General features: G+C 44.2%; 1 protein-coding gene across 6 annotated transcripts; it reads left to right on the top strand.

The window, feature by feature from the left end:
- Nucleotides 1–26,403, top strand: THSD1 (thrombospondin type 1 domain containing 1). Of its 6 annotated transcripts, XM_068526579.1 has the most exons (6): nt 1–90; nt 340–443; nt 3,040–3,188; nt 6,707–7,672; nt 18,852–19,010; nt 24,824–26,403. In XM_068526579.1, exons 3-6 carry the CDS (start codon nt 3,131–3,133, stop codon nt 26,173–26,175), a joined length of 2,535 nt encoding a protein of 844 aa, XP_068382680.1. In that variant the 5' UTR covers nt 1–90; nt 340–443; nt 3,040–3,130; the 3' UTR covers nt 26,176–26,403. The 6 variants fall into 6 exon arrangements, with proteins under 6 accessions (XP_068382680.1, XP_068382679.1, XP_068382678.1 ...); XM_068526578.1 differs by lacking the exon at nt 340–443; XM_068526577.1 differs by lacking the exon at nt 1–90 and having other exon boundaries at nt 106–443.
- Nucleotides 26,404–26,959: the final 556 nt, after the last annotated feature.

Genomic DNA, 26,959 nt, shown 5'->3' with positions numbered 1-26,959 from the left:
GCAGTCCCGGGACGCGGGATGCTCGGCGCGCTGCCTCACCGCGCCCCAGGCCACTCGCCTGCCTCGCCACCTCGCCCGCCGGTCCCAGAGGTAAGAAGAGCCTTCCGGAAGCGACCCGGCGGGAGCTCGCGCCGCGGGGTCCCCGGCGGCTCCCGGGACCCTTCCGCCCCACCCTCCCCGCCTCCGGAAAGCACTGGTGGACGGGACCGTTCTCTCCACGCACCCGGTCCCCTTCCCTCGCTCCTTGGTGCTCAGCCCCCAGGGACATGCGTTAAAAAGTGTCGTCTCGGCATCTCTGAGTCCCGACTTCAACCTGAACTCGGCGCTCTCCTGGCGCAGGTGTGGCCGAGTGTCTGAGGCTGACGGTAGATTGATGGGTGTTGAGTCCGAATAGTTGGGACCCTTGAAGAACAACTTCTGGGATACTCTGCGTTTCAGAACAGGTTTGCTTCTTTCCATAAAGAAATCCTTACTGGGATGCAAGCAGTATGAGATATGTGCCTTGCAAAACGGTCCTCATTTTAAGAGATTTTGTGCTGGGGACACCGGCAGCCTTAGATTTCCAAGCGTAAACTTGACTCGCAGGCCTGGAGAAAGCTGAGTAGATGTGGGGAGCGCACAGCTGAGTAGATGTGGGGAAGCAGCATCCAACCGGTGGGACCAGGCATACATTCGCCGATTGGCCCGAATATATAAATACAGCCCGTTTACACGAGCCGCTTTGGAATTAGCGATTTCCTCCTAATAAATATTACTATTAGATATACACTCGAGCGTGTGCATGTTTGTCAGAAGGGACAAGATCACTTTGCTTCTTTTTGTTTTTCCTTTTATTCTTTCATAAATCATTGGTCCCATGGAGTTTAGCATAATTCAGTTTCTTTTTCTGCAGCTCTGAAGACACTATAGGGGATACAGAAGCGTGTATCTCAGCTGATTTCAGCAAAAACATGGGGTCTGAGCTTAGCGTGGTGCCCTTAGCCACTGAGAATATTCACAACTTCCTCCTACCCTCTAGCTGATACATTTAGAATTTGCCTATAAACGTTTATGGATGTGAATGCTATATAGAAGTTTTTAAAAATGTGTATAAAGTATACCTAAGTTCCTATTTTCTCAAAATGATTCTCAAGCTAAACATTGTAAGTAGCCAGTTGTGGTATTGGGAACACGTGTTGGAAGAAAATAAGCAAGCAAGGTTTAAAAAAAATTAAAGAAACATGCTATTTTCTTTAAAACAACAACAAAAACGTAGTGATTTTTTACCCAGCATTCCATTCCATTCTGGGATGCTCTGTTAACATCTTCAAATTAGTGGTTGAGCTAGTGAAAAAAAATCAGCATTTATTTTCAAAAGCTTGAGAGCATTAAAAAAAAATCCATATTATGTAAACCATATTATGGCTTATAAAATAAAGCAGCCTATTTTCAGGTAGCCTGGATTATTTTGTAATTCCATTTCCATCCAGCTCTAAATATAGATTATGACACTATTCTGTTTTACTAGTCTTTTTCATAAGAAAGAAAATGTGTTATAAGCACAAAATCAGTTGTGATTAAGAACTTCTTTAAAAAATGGTTGTCATGGGGAAGCAAGCAATTTGGGAGAAGCCAGTACAACTTTTGGGGGCCAGGGATAGCTTGTTTCTCCTTACCTTGATTACTGAGTAGCAGTGACTAAAAGGAAGCATTTTAATTGCCCTAAGTGCCCACACTTGCCCGGGAGATACAATGACGCTCACCTGCTGTCTTTGGTCAAGTTTCCCAATTCATATTCAAGGAAAGGATTGGGTCAAATCCATGCCTAATTCCAACAAAACTGAATTTTCTTTTTTTTTGTTGGGGAGGGTGGGAGCCTTAATCATCTGCATGATTACACTTCATATCTCTGCTTCTCTTTGAGGAAATACAGCATTTCCTTTGCTCAACCAACTCCTACAGAAAGAAAGCTAATAGAGACACACCAATTTCCTTTCCATTGAATTTTTGATTATTTCAGTCAGTCCTCTTAATTCCCTTAATTTCTGTCTTATCCGAAGGGATGTGACATACGTATATTTGGAATATAATATACTTATTAAAAATAGATTAACTGCATAATGGAGGGGAATGTAAATATTAAGAAAATATATATTTGTTTATGTTTAGTACCCCATAGTTTCCTAGATTCAAGTATGAAAAATACTGGCTCTTAAATGCCCCGCATCTTATTCTGTTGTCTAATAGTTTGTTTATATCAAAATAAGTGCCTCTTCCCACAAATCATTCTGAACCACAGGCCATCAAGGTCTTCCCTGCCCTCCTAGGTGGTCTGGGAAGATTGCTGCATGAAATCATCCATCTCCTGATGCATGCCAGCCAGCAGCAACAAGTATTGGAAGGCTGACAAAGATGATAGCTCTTACTTGTTTTCTCTTTAGAGTGCCCCAACCAAGGGAAGTCTGGACCACCTGGAGTTCATATTTAATTGCAATAATCTGGGTATCTTTTTTTTTTTTTTAAAGGTTTGATAGTTTTGACATAGCTCCTAGGCATTAAGAAATGAAGCAATCCAGATAACACACCAATTGTGCAAGAAGGACAGTGTTAATAAACCCATTTGTGGAAGCAAGGCAGGTCTACACAGCACGATGCAAAATGAAAGTTTCGCAAAATTTTAGTCAGTTGATTAACTGGCATATTAACTATGCCAAGCATATAAATATGTGAAGATATAATATTATCCAGGTTGGCGAGGAGCTTTGATGAAATTAAGCAGAGAACAACCAACTCTCCACTTAAGGATGTGCTATAAAGGTAAGAGACGTGGTGTTTTGCAGAGATAGTCTTGGTGTTGGGCAGACCTGAAAGTTCTTAGCAGGTGAGCTATAATGGAAGGAAAGGACATGTAAATTACAGATCATTTCCCTGGAGGAACAGTAATGTCCTTGCTGTTTTCTTTTCAGTATTACTAGGCAGTTTGACTTCTTAGAATGGTTTTGTCATCTCAGGATTACTATTTTATGAATCACACTGAACAGAGCCAACATTTTTTTGAAGTTCTAATTTCAGGTGTTTTGAAGAAAAATTCACCATTTGGATGTGAGAAAGGACATGAGGAGACCAAAGACCTGGGATTTTGCTGATCAGAATGAAACAAATGTTGAAAGACTTTTCAAATCTATTGTTGGTGGTGCTCTGTGACTATGGTGAGTGTTGTGTGTACTTATGCTGTGGGTACCGATGAAGAAACATAAATGGAGTGTTTATAAATGCATGGATGTTGATGCCCCTACGTGAAGGAGGCGGGGCAGGGGCTACAGTGCAGTGCCTTTTAAATTGTGATTCTTGCAACCCTGGGTTCTCTTAAGGTTCTACGTTATTAATTCAAATTTCACTTTAAATACATTCATTTCACAAATTGGAGACAAGCATGTTGCCCTCAGTTCTCTTTGATTGATTTCCTAGTATTTCAGTATTATATGTTTAAACTTCACTCACATACACAGGAAGTCATGTTTTATATATTGGGGTTCTACATGAGATTTCACTTGACAAGAGAGTTTGCTGCTGTAATACCTTTGGAGCAAATCTGAATTTCAATCCTTGCCAGCTGTGTGCCTTTGACTAGTTTCTAAATCTCTTTCTGTTTCAGCAACAATATTGACAGGGTTGTTATGATGATAAGATAAACTCAAGAATGTGAAATACCTGAATGTCTGAGCACATAGTAGGTGCTTAATGTTAGTTTTCTTCATTCATCTTGATTCAACTAAAAATTCATTTCTCAGAGAGTTTTATGCAACTACTGAACCAGTAGATTCAAGCATATAATACCCACCAGTTTTCTTTTGATGATTTCCGAGTATTTCAGACATCTAAGCAGTTGGTGGTATGAGAGTGGAAACTGTTTTCAAACTGATGAAGAAATTATCATCCAAGAGACAGAGAATCCTGGCTCATGTAATATTGGTTGGATGGACCAGAGTGTGTACCGTTCCTTTTGTCCAGTGAATCTCCTCCCTCAGTCTTTTATTTTTTAAGAAGTTTATTTAAACAAGAAGACACTTGACTTGCAGAAAACCAATCTGGGATCATTTCTTTTAAAGTCCTTTATCCGTACTTAAAAATAGATTGCTCTATGTGTAACAGCCTCATTCAAAAAATTATAAAAGCTTGCTTTGTTTCATAACGATAAAGACATCAAAATTTTCCATTTAAACAGTCTGCAAGAATGTTTGTTATTGTTGAGAGCAGAATATCTTACTGCAATATAAAAATAAAAGTTGATTGACCATAAAATAGAGCATACAAGTTGAGTACAAAGGCTACTACTGGAAAAGGAGGTATTTTCATAGACCTGGATTTTTTTTTTTCTTCTCCATTTGATTTTGATCAAAATATACCATTACCAGTTAGTGTTTTTTCTTTTTTAAAGCAACATGCTCATATTGAGACACTGGTTCCTTTAAATACAATAAAGGAATGGGGAGAGAGGAAATGAAAGAATGGAGAAAACTGTACTGTAGTAGTCAGGATGTGGTACAACCAAATTGTAGTTTTCTAAATGAGAGTGTATTCTTGCCCGTAAAAACAAGAGTTTGAGAGTAAAGCAGCAAGTTCCCTCTTCAGTACACACCTCCTTTCTGCTGCTGTTGGAACCCATCCGTTGCGTCTGTTTCCTCCATTTCCAAAGGGCTATGTGTGTCTCTTTCTTCGACAGGCTGCCCATCAAAGCAGAATCTGATCTGCCTCATCGGTATCCCTGTCATTGACAATTCATTAGTTAACTAAGTGTGGTGTGCCTCTCACTCTTAAAATGCATCACAGAACCATTCTGCCCCATCAGATTCAAATGAATATGAGCTTTGTTCTCGGTCCTTTGTTCTCAGCAGTCCTTCCTGGGCTACTGTGAGTACTGGAAGCTCTTCAGCCACCTGTTCACAAAAAAGTATCAGGTCCGCTCTGAACCAGCACGCAAACTGCACTGAAAGCAGCTGCCTTTGGATGAGTTGTCTCCATCCAAAAGGGAGTGTCCCTCAATTTCTGTACTGACTAAAATGAAAAAAAAAAAAAACAAAACAACTTTATCCTATTAAGGTTTTCAAGCAAGTGCTGATTAAGCATTCAGGTCTATCCAAGTTTTATATATTTTATTTCACCTCATCTTAAATAAGAAATGGGTAAAGTGCTGAGCTAATTAAAACAAACCTTTATGTGCCAATATTTTCATGTGCTGATTCTAATAATCATTTTTTTATATCTTTGAATAGTCTTTTTTTTCTTTTTTAAAAATTTTTATTGGAGTAGAGTTGATTTACAACGTTGTATTGGTTTCTGCTGTCCATCAAAGTGAATCGTCGAATAATCACTGATTGAGTATATTTAAAGACTACCAGCCCAGACAACATATTGTCCTTTGGACATATATGATATGTACACATTATTATTATTATATTAGTATAATATTATGTTATATTATCATGTATATATAAGAAGACTCATAAATTCATACTTACACATGTTGTTTTTCAAACCAAAGGGAACTGCAGTTCCTTAAATCTAGAATGTTTCTTACCCTAGTCACAGGCCAGCTGATTGATGCATTTGCCAAACTCTGTCTCCTTTGATATGTATTTGGATAGGGTTCAAAATAGAAACAGGGATTCTTGTGTGTCTGTGCTCTTCCCACTCTTTACTTCAGCTGCTCTGATGGGTCTCTTTTTAAAAAAAGATAGAATTGATCCTAACAGAGTGATACTTGTGGGCCAGTAGTCATCTGTCCTATCTAGGCCAATAGCAGTTACTGTAATGTCATTAAAATTGCTAAGGGCAAGCTTAGCTATTCCATAAATGTTCACCCTATCCCTTGAATAACCCATGCAGGATAGAATGCCAACATTTCTTATTCATCTAAAAATTTCTGCCTTATACAAAGGAAAGGCACTGTTTCCTTTACTGGTGAAAATGCTCAAGCACTTGTCTTGAATGTCAGAAAACAGTAACTTAGAATTTCAGTTGATCGTTGGACAACACGGGGTTTAAGGGTTAAAGGCTCTGATCTTCTGCACAGGTGTAATTTATAGTTAACCCTCTGCATGTGCTGTTCCTTTATATCTGCTATGTGTATCTGCGGATTCAACCAACCACAGATCGTCTAGTACTGTAGTACTTACTACTGAAAAAAATTTGTGTGTGTGTAAGTGGACCTGTGCAGTTCAAGCCCATGTTGTTCAAGGGTCAACTGTATATTTAGGGTCTCCCATTTTAAGTAGTCTAGAGTAGTGCGTATTGTATCATTTAAATCAGGCTTTCTCTCATTTCACTGTAAATCCATTTTCCCCAAATACCTAAACACTACAATATGCCTAAAATGAGAAAAGTCAAGTGTTGGATTTTTATCATGAGACTTGTCAGTTGTTACTCTTGCTTTATTAGGTTTTCATCACTGATGTATTACATTGTTGACTGTTGTGAATTCAGAGTATTTATCACTAATTCATTATTTTCAACAAAACCATGAGAAATGGAGATGAAGGAACAGAGCCACTTGAGAATGGAAGCAGCTCAGGGCGCAGCTCCCAGAGTCAGCACTCAGCAGCATTGTGCATCACCCTTGGCTCAGTTTAGACTTTTCCCGTGTCTGAAACGCTGTTTCCATCGATGTCACCAATAGTGCTGGCTCAGATATTCCTTTTTAAAACCCACTCTGACCATTTCCTTTCAGTTCTTGGAGAAGCTGAATATCTCCTTCTTGGGGAACCGGGCCATGTAGCACTAAGCAACAGGACAGTGTCTGTGGATTTCCAGTATTTGGATGGTGCCAATGGGACGCTGAGGAATGTCTCTGTCCTGCTGTTGGAGGCCAACACCAATCAGACTGTTACCACCAAATACCTCCTGACCAACCAATCCCAGGGGACCCTCGAGTTTGAGTGCTTCTACTTCAAGGAGGCCGGCGACTACTGGTTCACGATGACTCCGGAAGCCACAGACAGCAGCCCTCCGGTCCCCTGGTGGGAGAGGAGCGCCTTTCTGAAGGTGGAATGGCCTGTCTTTCATGTTGACCTGAACAGGACATCCAAGGCGGCTGAAGGCACCTTCCAGGTGGGTCTTTTTACCAGTCAGCCGCTGTGCCTGTTCCCCGTGGACAAGCCCGGCATCTTGGTGGATGTCATCTTCACCAACAGCCTTCCAGAGGCAAGAATGAGTCAGGGCCAGCCGCTGGAGATAAGGGCTAGCAAGAGGGCAGAACTCGCTCAAGGCCAGTGGGTTGAGTTTGGCTGTGCACCTGTGGGGCCGGAAGCCTATGTCACCGTGGTGCTGAAGCTGCTTGGCCGAGACTCGGTCATTACGTCCACAGGCCCCATTGACCTGGCCCAGAAGTTTGGATACGCGCTGGTGATGGCGCCAGAGCTCACGTGTGAGTCCGGGGTGGAGGTGAGGGTGCTGCCCCCGCCATGTGTCTTTGTCCAAGGGGTGATCGCTGTCTTCAAGGAAGCCCCCAGACGCCCTGGGGAAAGGACCATTCGGCTGGCTGAACACAGCCTGACCTTGGGAGAAAGGAGAACAGTATTCAACTGCACTTTGTTTGACATGGGGAGGAATAAATACTGCTTTGACTTTGGCGTTTCAAGCAGAAGCCAGTTTTCCGCAAAGGAGAAGGAGTGCATGCTAATTCAGAGAAATATAGGTTGGTATTGAGATTTTAAAGCAATTTTTTTTTTATCAAATTGGTGCCTTCATGCAATCAAAATTATTATTTTGAATTTAGGTGAACTTGATTTTCTATGAACTGTACCATCATTTTTATGGTTCGCTCCTCATAATGTCCCAAATGGCATTAGCATCCTTATCTGAAAAATGAAGAGTACTGGTAAGCATACCCAGCTCACTCCTAACTAACCGCTCCAGGTCTTAGTTTCCCCGTCAATAAAGTGGGGATAATAAGAGTATCTACCTCAGAGAGTTGTAAGAATTAAGTGAAATCAATGTGTACAGTTCTTAGCACAGTGCCTGGCAGGTAAGAAGCAGTGATAAACGTCAGCTATTGTTACATTGTATTTTTTTTTTATGTTTGTTAATTTTTATTTTATATTGGAGTATAGTTGATTTACAATATTGTGTTAGTTTCAGGTATACAGCAAAATGATTCAGTTAGACATATATATATATATATATCCGTTCTTTTTTCAGATTCTTTTCACATATAGGTTATTACAGAATACTGAGTAGAGTTCCCTGTGCTATACAGTAGGTCCTTGTTGATTATCTTTTATATATAGTAGAGTGTATATGTTAATCCCAAACTCCTAATTTATCCTTCCCCCACCCCGACCTTTCTCCTTTGGTAACCATAAATTTGTTTTTGAAGTCTGTGAATCTGTTTCTGTTTTGTAAATAAGTTCATTTGTATCATTTTTTTTTAAACATCTTTATTGAAGTATAATTGCCTTACAATGGTGTGTTAGCTTCTGCTTTATAACAAAGTGCATCAGTTATACATATACAATATGTTCCCATTTCTCTTCCCTCTTGCATCTCCCTCCCTCCCACCCTCCCCATCCCACCCCTCATTTGTATCATTTTTTAGATTCCGCATATAAAGTGATATCATATGATATTTGTCTTTCTCTGCCTTACTTCACTTAGTGTGATAATCTCTAGGTCCATCCATGTTGCTGCAAATGGCATTACTTCATTCTTTTCTGTGGCTGAATAATATTCCATTGTATATATGTACCACATCTTCTTTATCCCTTCCTCTGTCAGTGGACATTTAGGTTGCTTCCATATCTTGGCTACTGTATATAGTGCTGTCATGAACATTGGGGTGCATGTATCTTTTCGAATTATGGTTTTGTCTGGATATATGCCCAGGAATGGGATTGCTGGATCATATAGTAGCTCTGTTTTTAGTTTTTTAAGGAACTTCCATACTGTTCTCCATAGTGGTTGTACCAATTTACATTCCCACCAACAGTGCAAGAGGGTTCCCTTTTCTCCACACCCTCTCAGCATTTATTGTTTGTAGACTTTCTGATGATGGCCATTCTGACCAGTGTGAGGTGATAACTCATTGTAGTTTTGATTTGCTGTTCTCTAATAATTAGTGATGTTGAGCATCTTTTCATGTGCTTTTTGGCCATCTGTATGTCTTCTTTGGGAAATTTCTATTTAGATCTTCTGCCCATTTTTTATTGATTTGTTTGTTTTGATATTGAGCTGTATGAGCTGTTTGTACAGTTTGGAGTTGGTTGCTTTGTTTGCAAATATTTTCTCCCATTCTGTGGGTTGTTTTCTCGTTTTGTTTATGGTTTCCTTTGCTGTGCGAAAGCTTTTAAGTTTAATTCAGTCCCTTTTGTTTTTATTTTCATTACTCTAGGAGGTGGATCCAAAAGGATATTGCTGCGATTTATGTCATAGAGTGTTCTGCCTGTGCTTTCCTCTAAGAATTTTATAGTATCCAGCCTTACATTTAGGTCTTTAATCCATTTTGAGTTTATTTTTGTGTATGGTGTTAGAGAATGTTCTAATTTCATTCTTTTACATGTATTTAAAAATTCCGTTATTACATCCTATGGCAAGTCCATGGCAGGTATGATCAGAATTCAGAGCTAAATCCCAAATTGTACTTAGTAGCTTTTCACTTCCTCTAGAACGTCCTCAAGCATGTCTCTTTCCTCTTACCTCCTTCATTATAAGAACGAAGCCTCTTTAGTGAGAGTTCAAAGCAAGATTTCTAAAAACTTCTTTAAATTTTGAATTCTTTGCATAACGCCCTCCCTAATCACAAAGAAGTGGGGTTATTACAATTCCATCCATGCCCCAGGCTCCTCTTTGCATTTCTTTCCCTTTTCCTGGGTGCAAGCCTGGTCCTGGCAAGAGGTTAATCTGGCAGAGATTGTCCTGATCGTTTACATGTGCTCTCATTTACGTTTCCGCTAAGCCTGTGCTCCCTGACGGCCCAAGCCTCTGAGCAGCTTCAGTGCCCCACGTGTTTCTTGCTCCAAATTCACTCACTCCTTCTCCTTAGAAGTCCCTTTCCTTTGACTCTCTCCCCACCCACTGGCCACTTCCCTGCTTGCGCTTACCTCTCTCTCCAGCCTAGATTCCGAGGCCCATCCATCCCTTTAATCACTCTCCGACCAATACCCTAAACGCCTCTGCACCGATGTCCTTCTGATTGCACCCACCCAGCCGCCCCCCGGCTCTGTGTGGATCCAGCCATCTGTCAGCCGCCCACGGCACCCGGGCAGACTGGGCCTCCACCCTTCCCTGGGCCCACCATGCTACTCACTGTGCTCCTGCCCTGCACAGCAGCTCTCTCAGCCCTCTTCTGCTCTCCTCGGACCTCACCCCCGCCCCTGCCTAACTCTCTGAGCTGACTCGGCTCCTGCCACACAGAGCAGCTGGAAGCCATCAGGTGCAGAGCTCCGTCACCCTCCCACCAAAATATCCGTAAGCCTGCAGGCAGCCATCCCATCCTCTCCCCCTCCTTTGCTGTCCCCAGGGAAGCAGTGTCATTCCTCCAGCACAAGGTCAACCCTCCCCTCCACTGTGGGTCCCAGCCCCTCTGCTCTAACAGGAACCTTCTGTTAATCATTATTCCCCTCTCTCCTCCGTCTCTAACTGTCCCTTCTTTACTGGTTCATTCCCATCAACTTCGAAATGTACTTAATTGTCTCATCTAAAAATGAAACAAAACCACCCCTCATCCCCTGGTTCTCCCCCAGAGCACAACCTCTTTCTCTCGTCTTCCTTTTATAGCCCCGGTTCCTGAAAAAGCCACCTGTACTTTGGGGTTTATTTCCTCACCCCCATTCACTTTTCAACCCACTCCAAACCCATACCCCTCCCCTGCAAATGCTCTCACTAAAGCAGCCAGCGAATGACTTCCGGGTCCCAAACCCTGGGGATGCTTTCCAGTCCGTATCTTGGTTGACCTTGATTCTGTGACATTACACTCGCCTTGTTTACCTCCTACCTCCCTGGCTGTTCCTTCCAGGTCTCCTTTGCCGGCTGGTTCCATGACCCCATCGCATCCCTTAAGGCTTGGACTTCTGCATCCTATCCTAGAACCTCAGCATTTTTCATTCTTCACACACTCGCTAGGTGATTACTGTCCTGATGCTGTTGACTCCATACTGGTATCTCTCCCCTGCATCCAAGTGCTGAATAGCTGTCACCCCCCAGATGTCTCCCGGGCGCCTCAAAAGCAGCATATCTGGAACCGGACTCATCATCCCACCCCCTAAGCCTGCTCCTCAGTACAGGACTCCACCCCATCTCATTGTTCACACCCCGAACGCAGGAGCCTTCCTCTTCTTCACTTCCTATGAATAAATCACTAGGTCCTGTGGATTTTGTCTCTTCAAAAAATCTCTGTCTCAATCTCTGCACATCTCTCCATTTCCACTGATACCGCTTGGTTTAGGCATCCATCATCTCCCACCTGGACTCTTGCAATAGACCCCTAATTGGTTCCCTCCCTCCATCCACTTCATTCTCTCAAGGCAGCCAGAGAGGGACTGTTGAAAATTCAGGTCAGCTGAGGCTATTCCCTTGCTGAAAACTTATCAGTCACCTCACTTGACACCTCACTCTTATGAGGATGGGCATCCACGGATGGGCTGGAGACTGGGCAACCCTCCTCCCGCCTTCACTTGGTTAGCATTAACCCGTCCCCCAAGTCTCCTCCTGGTGACTCTTCCTCAACCCCAGACTAGGTAAACTCCCCGCTGCACGCTGGCCCAGCATCCTTAGTTCCTCTTTCATGGCATTTATCACTTCTGTCATTGCTTGTTCAGTGTCTTTCTCCCCACGTTTCTCCCCTCCTCCACCCCGCCCCCAGATTGGAGAAGCTCATTGGGCAGCAGAAGCTGACTTGGGCTGCCAGGAAGCTATTTATGATCCTTATTTGGCCCGCTTTGTACACCTGCCACATTAACAGGTACTCAGTACATGTCTATTAAAGTGAAAATTGCACTCTGATGTCTCAGCTAGGTATCAGTGGAAGAACAATTATGTTAAACTAGGCATTCAAGATATGCTTGCCGTTTCAAAAGAATTTATTGCTTAGAGGGAAAAAATTTCTAATTGACTGAATTTAGTGGAAACAAACCAGGGGGAGTAAAGGAATTCGGGCCACGTGGTGAAAGACCTTGGGAGCAGGAGGTCTTTGTGTTGGTTCTCCCTGGGAAGGGGCAGAGGGGAGTGATGCTCTGTGTCTAGGCTGAGGGCGCTCAGGGCTCCCTGTGGGGCTGCAGCAACTAGACACGACCGGGCAGTAGGGCTGGAAGCAGTACCTCGAGGGGCTAAACATTCCTGGAGACCCCAGCTTCTCTGTGTGGCCGCCCAACAGGGACTCTGTTTGGTTAATCAGTGAAATTGATGCTAGTGGTGGGAAACTCAGTGCCTTTGTGTTTTTAGTATAAAAGTTTATAACTAAATTGAGTTCTTTTCATTTTCTATTTAAATTGACAGCTCTCACCAGTATAGACTGTTTTTGCCAAATGGCATCATTCAGGAGCCCCATTGAACCTACCATGAGGTGTGACCCACCGACTCACAATGAATTTCTCATTAGTTCCTTTTGGAAGGGGAATAAAGGGTTTGATATGTTTGTCTCTTTTTCCAAATATGTCTTAGGACCTTAAAACCATAAATACTGATTTACAGCAAAAAGATGTCAAAAATGATTATTTGTGACCTTCATTTATCCTACTTAGTGTGAATGTTTATGTGTTTCTCTGCAGAAGCGTTAATGTGTGTGATTATGGAATGCTGCTAGGGGAGTATTAGTAATATCTGGCACGGGCGCTGTAATAACATGCAAAAGTCTAAATTGAGAAATTCTAAATTCTGAACTCATCTGCCCCAAGGTTGTCAGATAAGGGATAATGGACCCTGTATCTCAATGCAAAATATATATTTAGGGCAAAGTTGAGAATTAATGATAGAGGGTATACATTCATAGTCACATAATTTTTTTTACTTAGTTTTTTTTTTTTAATTAATAGCTACTTTATTTATTTATTTATTTATTTATTTTTTTAGCTGTGTTGGGTCTTCGTTTCGTGCGAGGGCTTTCTCTAGTTGTGGCAAGCGGGGGTTGCTCTTCATCGCGGTGCGCGGGCCTCTCACTATCGCGGCCCCTCCCGTTGCGGGGCACAGGCTGCAGACGCGCAGGCTCAGCAATTGTGGCTCACGGGCCCAGTTGCTCCGCGGCACATGGGATCCTCCCAGACCAGGGCTCGAACCCGCGTCCCCCGCATTGGCAGGCAGACCCTCAACCACTGCGCCACCAGGGAAACCCTACTTAGTTTTTTTGACAAGTAAAAATTGTATATATTTAACGCATAGTTTTCTTGATAATTTAAATTTGTTGGCCATCTTCTTGTTTCTCTGATTAGATGGTCTTGTTTTTCCTTCACAGTGTGACTGAACAAGAGCTTTTTACCAAGAATAGGAATACTGTCATCCTGTCATTTGCTTCTTTTTTGCAGGCGCTTAATTATTGTATCCTTATTAATTCTTTGCCAGAATCTTTATAAGCCATTTGTCCACTTAGTTTTACCTAAAACTAGAAAATATAATTTAATATAAGCAGGCCCTTAGGTGGTTTAATACTCTACAGTTCTTTGAAAGTGAATGAACAAGTAAACCCTTCCACCTGGTGTAACTCCTGTTCTTCCTTTGGGATTTTTTTTTTTTTTTTTTTTTTTTTTGGAATAGCTGACATACTGTATGTGACTTTCTGACATAATAACATTTATATAGTGATTACTTTGCACCAAGAACTGCTCTAAGTGCTTTATGAATATTAACCCATTTAATCCTTATAATAACCCTATGAGTTAGGCTTATTGTATTGTCAATTTTATAGGTGAAGAAATGAGGCACAGAAAGGTTAAGTAACTTTTCCAAGGTTGGTGGCCTACCCACTGCTGGTGGTTAGACTGGCTTGAGCATTTGCTATTCCCACTATTCCATGCTGGCTCCCATATAATCATCTATCAATCTAGATATTAAACAATATGAAACTTTTAGATGGAAAAAGTTCCAGTATTTTCCTCCTCATGTCATTGGTTCATCTTGTGCTTCCCACCCCTCCTGAAAGACATGTAACCCACTTTGGAGCCCACTGGCCCAGGCATAAGCATGATTGGTCTAATATGAATGAGCCTGTGCGGGGCACAGAAAACCTGAACTGCTTATCCAGGTGCCTTTGTTCCCACTGCTGCTTTTAGCTACTTACTCATGTCTATAGAATTTTCTTTCTTTCTTTTGTATATTTTATAATAACTTTATTATTTTTTTTAATAGAATTTTCTTCTAAGGATGTTTTGTTTAGTTACTTTAGTGTCTTGAGTGAACTATCTTGCAGATGTGAATATTTCATACTCTGTATTCCTTCAGATATTCTTGGGAGTGGAAACAAATCTCCCTTTTCTTATTCCAGACACATTTTGCTCATTCAGAATTAATATCCTCTAGAGTGGCCTGAAAGGCATTTATCCTGGTCAGACAGGTTTGTTACGTAGTGGGAGTGCATGTATGGACACATAAACAGGACAAAACAAAACAGCCTTTCATTCATGAAGTAAGACTGTTTAGAATAGTGGTCATCTTACTCTTCATTTGTAACATGTGAACTATAGCTAGCCAATGAGTTCCCTTTTTGCCAAGTATTTTCCTCAGTGTTATTAACAGAAATCTTCAGGGAACAAATAGAGGTATTTAAGACATTTTTAAAATTTTGGCTGATTAAATCTGTTCATTGCTTTATTTGAGTGATTTCCCTTGTTTTCTGTTCGATTAATTTGGTTTAGCAGTAAAAGAACCTAAAACTTAGTTTAAATGTTTATTTTTTAAATTGTTGATGATCCTGCCAGCCATAATTTTACTTTCAAAGGAAAAAAGCACATTTCAAAGTGAGATTTTTGACATTAAGATTCATGCTTTTATCAAAACTTTGATTTTTTTTGTCCCCCTGGTGCCCACTAATGGAATTTTTGTTTTTAGTTTGACAAATGACTTTATGGATTTAAATAATGTCTATGTAAAGTAAAAGAAGAGTTAAGAAAGAATACAAAAAGGATGCTCAGCTTTTGTAATTCTACCTTTTGTGGTCTTAAATATGAGCACAAGAGAAGGATAAACTATGTATTGACTTTTCAATTTAGATTTCACAGTAGTGGAATTCCCAGTAGATTCTTCAAAAATAAATCACAATACTTCAGCTCAGAGAGACTTAATATGAGATTCCCAAAGCTTTGCAAGCACTGGGAGCTCAGTGTCTGAGCAGCTCTGAAGCTTGAGGACAAAGCTGGCTTGTTGTTCTGCCATTTGAGGAGCTACAGTGTGATCTGGGAGGCACAGAACCAACATTGTGTTCCGCTGGACCTCTGGGTGGAACATAATTACCACACCTCAGCTGATGTTGGTCCAGGACACTGGTTTGTAATGCTCCCACTCTTGTGACAATCCGAGACTTTTAATTGCTGTAAAGAAGTCACATGCCATGACTCACTCCAAAGATTGCACCACTTGGCTCACCTGAGAATGTAACTGCCCTGCATGTTTTCCGTATGTTTTTGTAGTGCCTTGTATACCCTTGACTGCATTGTGAGGTTTTGTCCATAACGATGAAGAGAGACTTTTATGCAGAGGATATATTGTGCCTAGTGTGGGCATGACCTGGTAGGTCTTGGGATTGGATGGGTGCTCACAGAGAAGGGACTTAGGATAATTATTTGTAGGGAATTAGTCAATTTTTCTCTCTGGCAGTGATTACTTATATGCTTGGAAGAGATGTTTGCATTTGTCAATCAGTAATGACTGTTCTGGGAGTGTTTTGTAGTATGTATTTTGAAGGTCTGGTGTTAGTCGCATCCCTGTTTGTGGTTGTTAAGGCTGCTGGCTGAATTGACCCTTTGGTCATTATGTAACATCCCTCTTTATCTCTGGTAATACTCCTTGTTCTGCAGTCTGCTTTGTCTGATATTAATAAAGCCACTCTAGTTTTCTTTTGATCAGTGTTTACAAGGTATAACTTCTCCCACCTTTTTACTTTTAACCTTATGTATTTATATTTAAAGTGAGTTTCTTCTAAACAGCATATAGTGGGGTCATGCTTTTTTATCCTGTCTCACAAACTCTGTCTTCTAATTGGTGTTCAGATTATTTATATTTAGTGTAATCATTGTATGGTTAGATTAAGATCTACCATCTTGGTAGTTTTATATTTTTTCCATCTGTTCTTTGTTTCTTTTTCCTCTTTTCGTCTGCCTTCTTTTGGATTAGTTGACTATTTTTTATGAATTACTTTAACCACACTATTGGTTTATTATTTATACCTTAAAATATTTATTAGTGGTTGTCCTAGAGTTTACAGTGTACATTTTTAATTACTCTCAGTCTGCCTTCAGTTAACATCTTGCTTCACGTACAGTGTAAAGACCTTATAACAGTACAATTCCAATTCATTTCTCCCATTCTTTGAATGATTGTTATACATTTTACTTTATATATGGTATAAACACATAATACATTGCTACTGTTTTGCTTTAGATCATCAATTATATTTTAGAACATTTAAAAATAAGAAGAAGTAAATTTTATCTTTACCTCTATAAATGCTAATTCTAGCACACTTCATTTCTTTATATTGATGCAAGTTTGCCTGGTATCACATTCCTTCTGCTTGAAGGATTTTCTTTGAACATTTTTTATAGTGAAGGGCTGTTGGTAATTAATTCTGTTAATTTTCATTCATCTGAAAAAGTCTTTATTTTTCCTTCATTTTTGAAAGATATTTTCACTGGATATGGAATTTGGGGTTGGTGATTTTTTTCTTCAGTACTCTAGAGATGTCACTCCATTATCTCTGGCTTGCATGATGAGAAGTGTGTTATAATTCAGATTTTTATTCTTCTGTATGTGATGTAATTCCACCTTGCCCCCTCTCTCCCACCACAGCCTTCAAAGTTTTCTATTTGTTTTTAGTTTTTAACAGTTTGAGTGTAGTGTGTTTAACTTTTTTGTTTGTTTGCTTTTTTGTGTTTATACTGCTTCATGTTTTCTGAGCATCTTGGATGTAGTTTGGTGTCTTTCATTAATTTTGGAGAATTCTTGTACATTAGTCTCTTTTTCTTCTGGGATTCTAGTCATATGTATGACAGACTATTTGATATTGTCCCACAGCTCTTGGGTATTCTGTTTTATTCACTCTTTTTTTCTCTCTCTCTTTGTGTCTCAGTTTGAGTGATTTCTGTCGATATATATTCAGTTTCACTGTTTCTTTCCTCAGCTATGTTGAGTCTGTTGATGAGCCTCTAGAAGGCATTCTTCATCTCTGTTGCCATGCTGTTAATTTCTAGCATTCCGATGAACTCTTTTTAGTTTACAATTCTCTGATGAAAATTTCCATCTGTTCATGCATCTTATTCACATTTCCCACTAAAACTTTAACATATTAATCATAGTTAATATCTCTCTCTGATAGTTCAAATGTCTGGGTCACATCTGAGTCTGGTTATCTTAATTACTTGGATATTTTATTGTTTTTTTCTTGCTTCTTTGTATGTCTCATAATTTTTGGTTGAAAGTTGGACATTTTCTTAGAACTGTAGACACTGATAAATAGCATTTATGCCTGGAAATTGGCATACCCTATTTATGCTAGGACTTTAGTGTGGCGATTGGGTCACATTATATAATAAGGAATTGAGCTGTGTTTGAGTTTTTGCTGTTGCTATGGCTATCCTCAGTGCACGATCAAGTTCAAAATTTTCTAATGTTGCTTTGTGTTTAGGGTAGGAATTGGGTTGCCAGAGGGTTTTCTCCATACTTCTGTTGCACCCTCAACTTTAGGCTCGAGCCTGCATATCAGAAAGGCTTTTCCTTGTCACTCTTGCCTCTCCCCCAGCAGTAGACTCTTGTTATTTGATACTTGGTAATTGCTAGCCTGGAGCAGGGTGGGTGTTAGGTGATGGGAGTGGAAGAACATCTTGTTCTGGTTCAGCCTTTGTCTTAGGCAAGTGCTCTGCCTCTGAGTCTCAGGGATGGGGCTTTGTAATGATCCTGCCCCTTGCCGGTGGTAGAAGCTCTCTATTAGTGTGGGCCCAGGGTCTTTTCTCCTCCTCTCTAGGGGTGAAAGATTTTCTTCTTTTTCCATTCCTTGGCAGCACTAGGTTTCAGCTGCTGCTCTTAGAGTGACAGGGTTTTCTGCCCTGTCCGCAGTGGTTGGGGCTTTTGTTGATAGAGCAGACGGGGAGGAGGATCTGGGTGAGGTTTGTGTCTTTCCCACAGTGCTTCTCCTCCCCTCCTTGGCCTCCACCATGAGGGAGGCTCTCCCTGGTCTTGTGCCTGCCCTCAGTCCTCCTTGTGGACATCTGGTGAGATCCGTGGAGAAGAGCCTGCAAGTGGGTACAAATTCCCAGTTGGGTAGCGTGGCTCCCAGGGGTTCTGTATTCTCATGCTAGCCCACACCAGGCTTCTGGCGGTTCATCATATTTTTAGATGATTTCTCACCAGCTTGTATGAGGCCTGGCATCTGCCCCAGGAAGAAATGTTTGCATCCTGGCTTTCCTTGGAGGAGTCTGTCTTTCCTTCTAATTCAGGCCATTTGGTTGTCCTGTGACCTTAGCTCTCTGAAGAGTTCTAGAAAGGTTGATATTTTGTAGATTATACAGCTTTCCTTGGTTGTAGGGGGAGCAGCAACATTCCAGCCTTCCACTTCTTTGGGAATGTTCTTTTTTACTGACTTTTCAAAGCCTGAGATTTCAGTTTTGCTGCTTCATTTGGGTGCAGTTAAATTCTGATTCTCAAGTGAGCTAGCATTAAAAGCCTGGCCGATGTCCTTGCAGAAACTTGGGGACTGTGGCAGCCGTGGAGCCAGTGTAGTGCCACGTGTGGGGACGGTGTCAGAGAGCGTCGCCGCCTGTGCTTGACCTCCTCCCCCTCCCGACCTGGCTGCCCTGGAATGTCCTCGGAGAGCTCCCCGTGTTCCCTGGAGGACTGTGCGGGTAGGTATCCATCCTCCTTCGAAAGCCTCTTCCCAGAGGGACTGTCGAACCCAGACCTGCCTGGCAGTCGCCAGCCTGAGTTCAGGAGTGGGCTCGACGCTCTGTCGCTGCTGCTTCTGGCTGTACAGACTCTGTGCCCTTCAGTGTGTCTGCGACTGGGGGTGTCTTGCCAGGGAGATGACAGGGGACTTAACCCCGTCGAAGATGGGGGAAATGACAAGGACACCGGTGTAAATGAAAGATTCAGACATACGAAATCATGTTTAAAAATACAAAAAATGGGAGGGATGATGATTTCTTCCCGACATTTGTTGTTGTTGTTGTTTCTCCCTCCTTTACTTCTCCCCCCAGAAATTGTGGGAAAACATTAAAAAAAGAGTTTTTCTCCTCCTCATCTCCGAGAAGCCCCAGGGAACCAAAATGGACCTTATTTGTCCAAAATGGGGCAAGGCACCCTATCTTATCCCCTGAAGGGCTCTGTGTTTATTCTTTTCCCCCCCCCCCGCCCAGGAGGAGAAGGTGGGGAAGTTCATCTTGCCATCACCTGGGGGCTGGCCCTTCCTTCATCCTCTGAGCGTCTTGAAATGACCCCCACTAGGAGGTGCTCAGTGAGTATTTGATGTGGGTGGTCTATGGTGTGACGCTCAGGTCACTCAGTTGGGTTGGCTGCAGCTTACAGAGCTGAATCCCATTCATTTGCCACAGGTTACAGTAAAAAGAGAATCCTTGCTCTTCCCACACACCGTCCCCCCTTCTGAGACACAGCCAGCTCCCCATTTATTTGACCAGCCTTTGCTGTGGTCCTGACCCTTAGGTGAAGTCCTTCTGTCCAGTCCTGACTTCTTCCACTCTCCAATTCCAGCTTGAAGACCATCCCTGGTTCCTTGTCCCTTTGGGATCTGGAGGAGTTAAAGTGTTTTTCTGTGTTTGGTCTCAGAGCATCTTGTAGCCAAAACCACTGGCACCTGACAACACCTTGACCAGCATCCCCACCTGTGACCTCACAAAATTCTTGCTGTCTCCTCTTTCCAGCCAGTGCTGTAGGCCTTGTTCCCTTTATTCCAGCATCCTGAGGACATTCTCTCTTCTGTGATTTTCCTATTACAACTTCAGACCCAGGCTCTCCTCCCAGCCCCCAGCCTACCATCTTCTTTCATCAGCCCTGAGCCCCACCCTGAATCTGTTCTTTCTCCAGTTGTATCTCACACTGTCTTCTAAGGCTCTCTTCTCTGTCTGCCCTTTTCTTTATAAGTCCCCTTACTGTCCACAGCTCCTTCCTTGTGTATAACTTCTTCCTCTCCATTCTGGGATGGCGTGTTGTATTAAGATATTTCATCTAGAGTTCTGTAATACTCGAATGAATTAAAAATCAACTGCCCCTGGCTTCTATTGCACTTTTAGAAGGGACAACAATATCAACCATTTATTACATTATCTCACTCAAAGCTCACAATAACTCTACAAGGCAGGGATTCTTATGCTGGACTCAGATCTTGAGAGCTTGCTGCTGCCCGGCATTTTTTCTAAGTGCCTTGCACATATGAAGTCAGTACATCATTATCTACACATACAGGTGAGGACTTTGCAGCAGAGACAGAGGGTAAGTCACCTGCCCAAGACCATAAAGCTAGAAAGCAGGGGACTAGATCTGACCTCATACTAAGCTACCTATCTTGAGTACTTTGCCTCTACGTACAGGCCAGTCTAGCTTTCTAAAACCATCCTGGAATTAGCAATCAGTTTTTGAGGCTGTGTGGTATTATTTCATGTTCTGGCATCTTAATCTCTTTAATCCTGGGTGGGAACTGGAAATTTGTACATTATAAATTAGCAGAAAGGGTAAGTGCTACAGGCACCCCTACTTCTACTGTAAGTGGTCCTCAGGTAAATAAATGCTTGTGTGGATAAAAATGATCATTTCTTCCAACTGTTCTCTTTTTCCAGTTCAGCCTGTTTTCCACTCCTTGGAAATGTAAAGGTCTGTTTGCAGGCTGCTTAGCGTCAGGAAGTCTCCTTCACTTCAAGGAAAAGAGGGAAGACAAGATGAGGCAGAGATGGGTGAGGTCAGCAGCTTTGGGGCTTTTCTCCAGCTGCGGTTTTGAAGGGTTCCAGCCAGAGTCAAATGTAACAGCTAAGAGGTCCCTGTGTACATTTGCAGTGCTGCTATCCACTGACGGAGCAGCCACTGCAGACGAAGACATGATCAGTCAGGGAACAAGTCTTTCATCATTCAACTCTTTTCACTTGGTTGAGAGTCTAGAGTTTTGCTTGGCTTTGAAAGGATGTTTTTACGCCAAGGTCTGAGTGAAGTAGTTCTACGTTAATTTGGTCTATCTTGTTCACCACGAAGAGTGGGAGGATCCAATTGCCATTGCACCCACGTTCCATCTGATGGGGTGTTGATCATTTTGCTATTACCTTTTTAATAATGAATCTATTAATGAATATGACATTAATTGAGTACCAACTCTATGCCAGTTATTGACTGGGGATGGGAGTATATAGATAAGCCATGTCTCTGGAAGGGGCTTATGATACAGTAGCTCAGCAGACACAGAAGCAGGCATAGCATACAGTGCAATAGAAAGGTATCCACAGCTTGCTATGGAAGCTTGTGACAATCCATGCTGGGAACACCTCTGTTCCTGGAGGAGGTGATATTTGAGCTGAAGATTGAGAGCTGAATAGGCGTCACCTGGTGAACTAGGTGAGAAAGGGAATTTTAGCAAATGGAGCAATGGATGAAAGCTTGGAAGACGACGGCATGCTATGAAACCCAGGGAACCTGGCAAGAGTTTGATGTGGCTGCAGAGTAGAGTGTCAGGAGGGAGTGAGAGAAATGAGGCTGGACAGGGGACTTCCCTGGTGGTCCAGTGGTTAGGACTCTGCACTCTCACTGCCGAGGGCCCGGGTTCAATCCCTGGTGGGGGAACTAAGATCCCACAAGCCGCACAGCGTGGCCAAAAGAAAAAAAAAAAAAAAGGCACAAAATGAGACTGAACAGGTAGGCAGGGGCCAGATCCCGAGGGCCCTTGAAGACTGGACCTGTGTTGTAGCGGGATCTCTTGCCTGTAGTGTGGAGTACAAACCAGAAGGGGCAGGAGTGGCAGCAGTGAGGCCTGTGAAGAGTTTTTCAGTGACCCAGGGGGAGAAGGAAGCCCTGGCAGTGGGGATGCAGAGGAGAGAAGGATTCAGCGAGTCTGGATGTGGCGAGTGTGGAGGGGGGAGTGTCGCGGGTGAGACCTAGGATCTTAGCATTGCCAGCCGCAGGACAGCAGCACCGTTCCCGTGAGACCAGATGTATCAGAGGAGGCGCAGGTTCTGGGGGAAGGTGATGAGTCCTGGGCGCGTGGAGGTGGAAGTGTCAGTGGGACGTCGATGGAGAGAGCAGAGCTAGTGGAACCAGGATGGGATCTAGCTCTCCCTGGCTCCAAAGTCCATGTTCTTCTCTCCGAATCAGATAATTGTTGAAACCAAGAAGAGAAACAATCACAGGAAGGGTCGGACAGTAGCCAATGCTGCAAAGCTCAAGGAATATCAGGACGGAACTCCTTTGCATTTGGCTATTAGATGGTTAATGACCTCGCCAAGAGCTGCTTCACCGGAAGCCTGGGGGCAGGTTGCAGGAGCCAGAGGTGACGAGGAGTCAGCACATGTGGACCCTTCTTTCTGTACGTTCAGCTGGGAAGACAAGGAGCAAGCTATGGCTGTGGCAGTAGTCTAGAAAGATCTTTGTAAAGTTAGAAGAGCTTGAACATGTTTCTGTGGAGCTGCACGGAGGAGAAGCTGGAGATAATAGGTACAGAGGGATGATCCCCCTGGAGAAGGGTGGCCTAGAGAGCACCTGGTGGGCTCGTCTTTATGGGAAGACACTTCTCCCACTAGTTCCCTAGAGAAAGAGGGAAATGGAGTTGTGGCTTCTGCTGAGTTTATGGGGGAGGAGAGGATGGCAGAAGAAGCTGGGGGGGGGGTACTTGCTTGATAGCTTCTAACTTGTGGGATCTAGCAGACAGCTGAGGAAGAGGATTAGTGGTAAAACTTTGAAGCACTGTTGTAGGGGATGGAAGAGAGAGTTGCTTAGGAACCCGCGGAAGGATTTGTGGGCAGTCAAGTTTGGGCGCCATCAGTACACAAAGGTTCTGGCCTGCATGGGTGCATTATTTTCTCCACCAGGGCTCAGGGGCCTGGGTGCAGCAGCTGATAATCCACGTGTCTGGATTTTTCTAGGAGCAGACTTTTGCTTCTGAGCAGGGGAAGGGATACAGCTCAGTGTTAGAGGTCAGAGAGTTGAGATGATTGGCAGGAGAAGGATTTAAGCGATGGATCCTGGGTGAAGGGAGAGAAGTGAGGGCAGAAGGTGGCTGGCGGATGGAGAGAAAATGGAGGGGTTGGAGAATCAGATGTTGCAGCGAGGTTGAGTAACCGTTGTATGAATAATGAGTGAGCGAGAGGGGAGGATACAGCCGGAAAGTGGGCTGTGAAGTTTTAAGGTTTCAGAAGTGGAGCAGCTGCAGACAGTGGGAAGGTATGGCAGCTTGGAAGGACAATGAATGGTCCCAGCTATGGGATGGTGAGGAAGACTGGACCCAGGTGCTAGTAACTGATGGCTGCCCTGAGGTGGGGAGATGACAGAGTTGAGGGAAGGGTAGGGGGTGGTCTGGGTGCATGGCGTGGGTGTCAGAACATTAGAACTTCTACACGGAGGTAAAAGCGTTGGTTGAGATGGCAGCCAGGAATGAGGAGGCTGAGGAACACGCCCTGCTTCTGGCTCTGCTTCTAATAAAGCTTCCACCCAAGAGTGGGCCAGGGAGGCTGTGCCCTGAGGGATGGCCTGTCCTCAGGTCAGGCAAGGAGACAGTGTTTTGTGGAAAGTTTCTGGATCGTGAGGAGTTTGGTTATAGGTGTCCTATAGGGTGCAGTGGAAAGGGGAAAGGGATGCAGTTGGGAGGATGGAGGTGAGGCACGGAACTGGTGAGGATAAGACTATGGGAAAAAGAGATACAGGACAGGTGACTGGAAGGGCTTGAATGGTGAACAGTGACCAAGGAGGAAAGAGAAGTGAGGCCTGGTGGCATTGGGTGGTCTCGGGTTCCCGGGTACTACAGGCTGAGGCCCCAGGTGGCGTCTGAGTCTTGGTGAAACATTTTGATGACTGTGAGACACACCAGTTTGAGAGAGCAGGGAAGAAGAAGAAAAATCAATGCCACATGGAAGGTAGGAAGGGGAGTGAACAGCCAAGAAAGCAAGAGTGAGAAAGCAGAGGCTTCAACACTTAGGAAAGGCAGTTCCTGGACATTGGGAGGGAAAAGTGAGCTGTAGTATATTGCCAAAAGACTTATTTTCACCTATTAATTTCTCTTGAGATGTGCAAATTTAGCTACAACCTTCCTAAATTGTTTTGCATTCCAAGTGTTACACTTGGCAGAAATTTTCTGAGGTGCATCTCAAAGGTACATTTAATTATAGATATCCCATGTTTCCCTTAAGTGAAAAACCTTGATTTTTACCTTGAAACGTTCCTCATGAGGCTTCTGTGTAGAAAATTGGGGACAAGTGTCAGCAAGAGCCAGTGAGCCAAGGAGTCACCTTGACTGTGGCTCACCTGCTCACCTCGCTTCTACCAGTCTGTTTTTCAGTTTGCCTTAAAAGCCTGCCTGCAGAAATATATGTAAGACCAGAAATCCCAGTCCTTGTTTATTTTCCTTCCTTCTTTAATTGCTACGTAATTAGAGCAAGCCACTCAGAGACCTTAGACCCAGGCAGAGAAAACGATACTAGAGAATGCATTCGTTCTTCCTTTTTTTTTTTTGTAGCTTTCCAGCCATCCACTCCGTCTCCTTTCCAGCCCCAGGCTCCCGTGAAGTCCAACAACATCGTGACGGTCACTGGGATATCCCTGTGCTTGTTCATCATCGTGGCCACCGTGCTCATCACGCTGTGGCGGAAGCTGGGCCGCGCCCCCAAGTGCAGCACCCCAGTCCGCCACAACTCCCTGCACGCGCCCGGCTGCCGGAAGAACTCGGACGAGGAGAACATCTGCGAGCTGAGCGAGCCCCGTGGCAGCTTCTCAGATGCGGGCGACGGGCCGGCGGGGAGCCCCGGGGACCAGGGCATCCCTCTGACCTACCGGCGGAGCGTGCCGGCGCCCCCCGACGACGAGACCTCGGGCAGCGAGAGCTTCCAGTCCAACGCCCAGAAGATCATCCCGCCCCTGTTCAGCTACCGCCTGGCCCAGCAGCAGTTGAAGGAGATGAAGAAGAAAGGCCTGACGGAGACCACCAAGGTGTACCACGTGTCCCAGAGCCCCCTGACGGACACCGCCATCGACGCTGCCGTCGCCGCGCCCCCCGGAGGCTCCGAGAGCCCCGAAGAAGCCGCGGCCGGCAAGTTCCGCCTCAAATCCCCGTTCCTGGAGCAGCCGCCCGCGGTCGGCGCCGGGGACCGGCCCCCCTCCCGGCTGGACCACCCGCTCTCGCCGGCCAGCTGCGCCGTCAGCCCCAGCCAGAGCCTCCTCCGCAAGGCGCAGATGCGGAGCCACCCCCGGGGGTCCCATTTCCGGAGGACGGCAAGCTTCCACGAGGCCAGGCAGGCCCGACCGTTCCGGGAGCGGAGCCTGTCCACCCTGACCCCCCGGCAAGCCCCCGCCTACAGCTGCAGGAGCCGGACGTGGGGCCAGGCGGGAGAGCGAGTCCGGCCCCCGAGTCGAGGCGCTGCCCTGCTTCCGGAGAAACGGGACCATTGTCCCGGGGCAGGTGGCACCAGTGGTCCGTTAAGCCCTTTCCCTAAACCCCACACCCTGGGGCAGCCCACGAGGAAACCAGACCTGGGGGATCGCCAGGCAGGATTCGTGGCCGGAGGTGAGAGGGCGGAGCCTCACCGGGCTCGGAGGGGACCGTCCCCCAGCCACAGGAACGTCTCAAGGAAGCGGCCTTCCTCCCCGGCCCCCAGAGATAGCTACCAGAGGGTCAGTCCTCTGAGCCCTTCTCAGTGTCGGAAAGACAAGTGCCAGAGCTTCCCCGCCCACCCGGAGTTCGCCTACTACGACAACACATCCTTCGGCCTCACTGAAGCAGAGCAGGGGATGCTGGACCTCCCGGGATATTTTGGGTCAAACGAAGAGGATGAAACCACAAGTACGCTGAGTGTGGAGAAGCTGGTCATCTAGACCGAGATCAGCCTGAGACTTCCCACAACTGGGGCCCTTTGCCCAGCTCAGGGTTATCAGCTGCTCACATTGTTCTGTGGACTGTTTTGTGTAACTATTTGTACAGCAGGACAGGATGTGGGGAGGTGGTAACTGACACAGGTGTCCGCATGTGTTTTAATTCATAAGGAAGAAGTTATTTATCCGGAGCTTTTCCCTTCATTATCTTATTTCTATTGGCTTATTACTACTAACTATGATAATAAAAATTTAAACAAGAGTGAAATAGGGCTTGGTCTCTCATGTGAATACGAAAAATGACAAGATGCAACTTGGCAGGTTCCAACTTGAAACAAACCTGAGAGTTTCAACAGGAAGAAGGGCTGGAACAAAGTAAGCTCGCTAATACAACACTGAACTGTAATTTATTAAGTTTTAAATCCTTCAGAATTTGACTCCTGCACGGGCAGTATTGAACAGGTTTTATATTTGGCTGATTAAGTCAATTATGACTATTCCTAGGTTACCTAGAAATGGTGATACCACAAGATATTCCAGAAGAACTTTCAGGCCAGAGTTGGGTGATATCTTACTGTTTTTTTTATGCAAGAAAGAGTGCTGGGGACTCGACACAAACTTTATGTGAGTGAGTTCTGCTTTGGAGAAAGAATATAAGAAGCTGATTGTTCAGGCAGTGAGTCAAATGAAGACCTATCTTTTTTTCCCAGCTCCTTTGCTGGAATCCACACTCCCAGTGTGATGGGGGGGGCTTGGTCCTAGAGAGGGGTCTGGAGAGCCCCCAGGA

Source organism: Eschrichtius robustus, chromosome 18 (genome assembly GCF_028021215.1).
Source record: "Eschrichtius robustus isolate mEscRob2 chromosome 18, mEscRob2.pri, whole genome shotgun sequence".
In the NCBI taxonomy this organism is placed as follows: domain Eukaryota; kingdom Metazoa; phylum Chordata; class Mammalia; order Artiodactyla; family Eschrichtiidae; genus Eschrichtius; species Eschrichtius robustus.
The sequence above is the reverse complement of the archived record's forward strand: the minus strand, read 5'-3'. Positions and strand labels throughout refer to the sequence as shown.